Below are 2,021 nucleotides of genomic sequence, written 5' to 3'. Positions count from 1 at the left end.
CTTCCGTGCAGAAATGTAGAAATACTTCCGTTTTACTAGCCAAGGACTGTGGTACGCTAAGCAATCGATAGCTGGGGTACAGAATATCTTTGCGCAAGTTTAGAAGCTCAGAACTCACTAAAAATAATTAACTTGAAAGGCGGCCTTATAATGAACAGCCTTCAAATGGAGACTAGCAATGAATAATAAATTGGATGGATTCGTGTTCTGTGCCTTGGAAGGAGTGTCAGATGCAATTTCCTTAATGTGACTTCATCAGTAATGTGCTGCGGGAAGAAATTAATTAGACTAACAGTGTACTGTCCAGTTTTCCTTGAAATTAGTGTGCTCAATGATCACACGTCTCTTTCAGAAAGGCATACCACACAGTACATAATATGTGCAGCAGGATACGAGTCAAAAGGTGTTATATAACAGATGCGAAAATTAAATTAGAGATAGAGAGTTAGTGTAAATGTACAATATGCAAGCCACCAATTTTTATGTTGTGAGTGAACCACTATGTGCACTGTGGAAAATACTGGGGATAATGCCTTCCAACCGACAAGCCGAGCATCTCCAAAATTCATCGGTGGTATGTAATGCCATGAAATCAAATTCCAACATCTGGATTCTCGTCACTATTACCTCACTAGCGGTGGATATGCATTTTGTGGTCAGCCGGTTCTGTAAATTTCCGACAGTTACAGTTTTTGTAGACATGCCAACCAGGCTACTTCTGCCTTTCAGAGTACTGTGGGCCCTTGCAGGGAAAACAGTATTTATGTTGAACGACTTGCATTTGTTTCTAGAGGCCCTCGAATACTTTGATGGTTACGTACACAAGAAGTGGAAAAGTAATAAAATACTAGGGATAATACTAATCATAATTTTTGCTGTACTATTAATAGGTGAATGTGTTTTAGCTACTTTTTTTGCTCAAGTGCATTATGATGAGGAAGCAATCCTACGGCTGGCCCTGTACACGGTGATCAGATTGCTGGAAAACCTCGTAACACTGCAGTGCATCCTACTTGTTCTTGAAGTGCGAACAAGGTTCCAAATTATCAATGACAGCATCCTCACAACAGCCGCATCGAATGGCAACAGTCACATATCTCGCATCCTTCTGGGAGTCATTCACTCGCCAGAGGAGGACTGCCATCCGAGAGTGAGCCAGATAGACAAGGCACACGCCATTCTACACCGTGCAGCGGAACTGCTACAACAACACTTTGGACTCACTCTAGCCCTACAAATAACTCAAGCAGTACAAGTTCTCATATACGGCTCGTATGAGATTCTGACGCTTTGGATTGACCACACCAACGGCCGTAGAGCTCTGATCAGCAAGTCCATCTTATATTCTGCAGAGTGGATAGCTACGTACCTCGTGGGCGCGATTGCTCTGGTGGTGTCCTGCTCTGCGATGGTGGACGAGGCAGAGCGCACTCGCGTTCTGGTGGTCAGGGCCGCCACGCTGGGGTGGCGTCGAGGCCTGCAGCCAGAGGTGGAGGCGCTGCTGCTGCAGGTGATGGCTCTGCCGCCGCTCTCTGTCAGGGCTGCCGGCTTCCTCACGATCGACCGAAAGCTGCTGGTGTCTGCCCTCTGCGCCACCATCACATACTTAGTCATACTGGGCCAGATCTCATTTCCTCAGCAACCAAGTTCTTAATTAAGCACTGTACTATTTCACTAGTCGATTTTTTCAAAATTATCGTTTGAGCACAAGATTAAAAGTTAATATCAACTGATTATTGTTGCCACCGTTATTAAATCTGAGTGCTGAGGGTGGATTACAAATTATGGAAATCTTTAGGTTGACAATGTTTCTGCAGTGCAGTTAATTTCTGAAGATTAACATCTGGCTGAAAATGTATTAATAATCACATAGCAGAAAAAACTCATTAAAATCGGAAACTTAACGTCTGCACAATGTATTAGTTCTCTGTATAAGTAAATCCATGCTGACAATACCAGTTACACATATGACGGAACTGAATAACATAAAGTGTAACTATACGGACCAAGCTGCAAAAATA

The 2,021-nt window shown here is 43.3% G+C and overlaps 1 protein-coding gene across 1 annotated transcript; it reads left to right on the top strand.

Moving 5' to 3' along the window:
* Positions 1-700: 700 nt before the first annotated feature.
* LOC126455898 (uncharacterized) lies at positions 701-1,654 on the top strand. The gene has a single exon (XM_050091656.1). The coding sequence runs from the start codon at positions 701-703 to the stop codon at positions 1,652-1,654; it is 954 nt and encodes a 317-aa protein (XP_049947613.1).
* Positions 1,655-2,021: the final 367 nt, after the last annotated feature.

This window comes from Schistocerca serialis, chromosome 2, assembly GCF_023864345.2.
Source record: "Schistocerca serialis cubense isolate TAMUIC-IGC-003099 chromosome 2, iqSchSeri2.2, whole genome shotgun sequence".
Taxonomy (NCBI): Eukaryota; Metazoa; Arthropoda; class Insecta; order Orthoptera; family Acrididae; genus Schistocerca; species Schistocerca serialis.
Note: the sequence above shows the minus strand (reverse complement) of the source record. Positions and strands in the feature narration are given on the sequence as shown.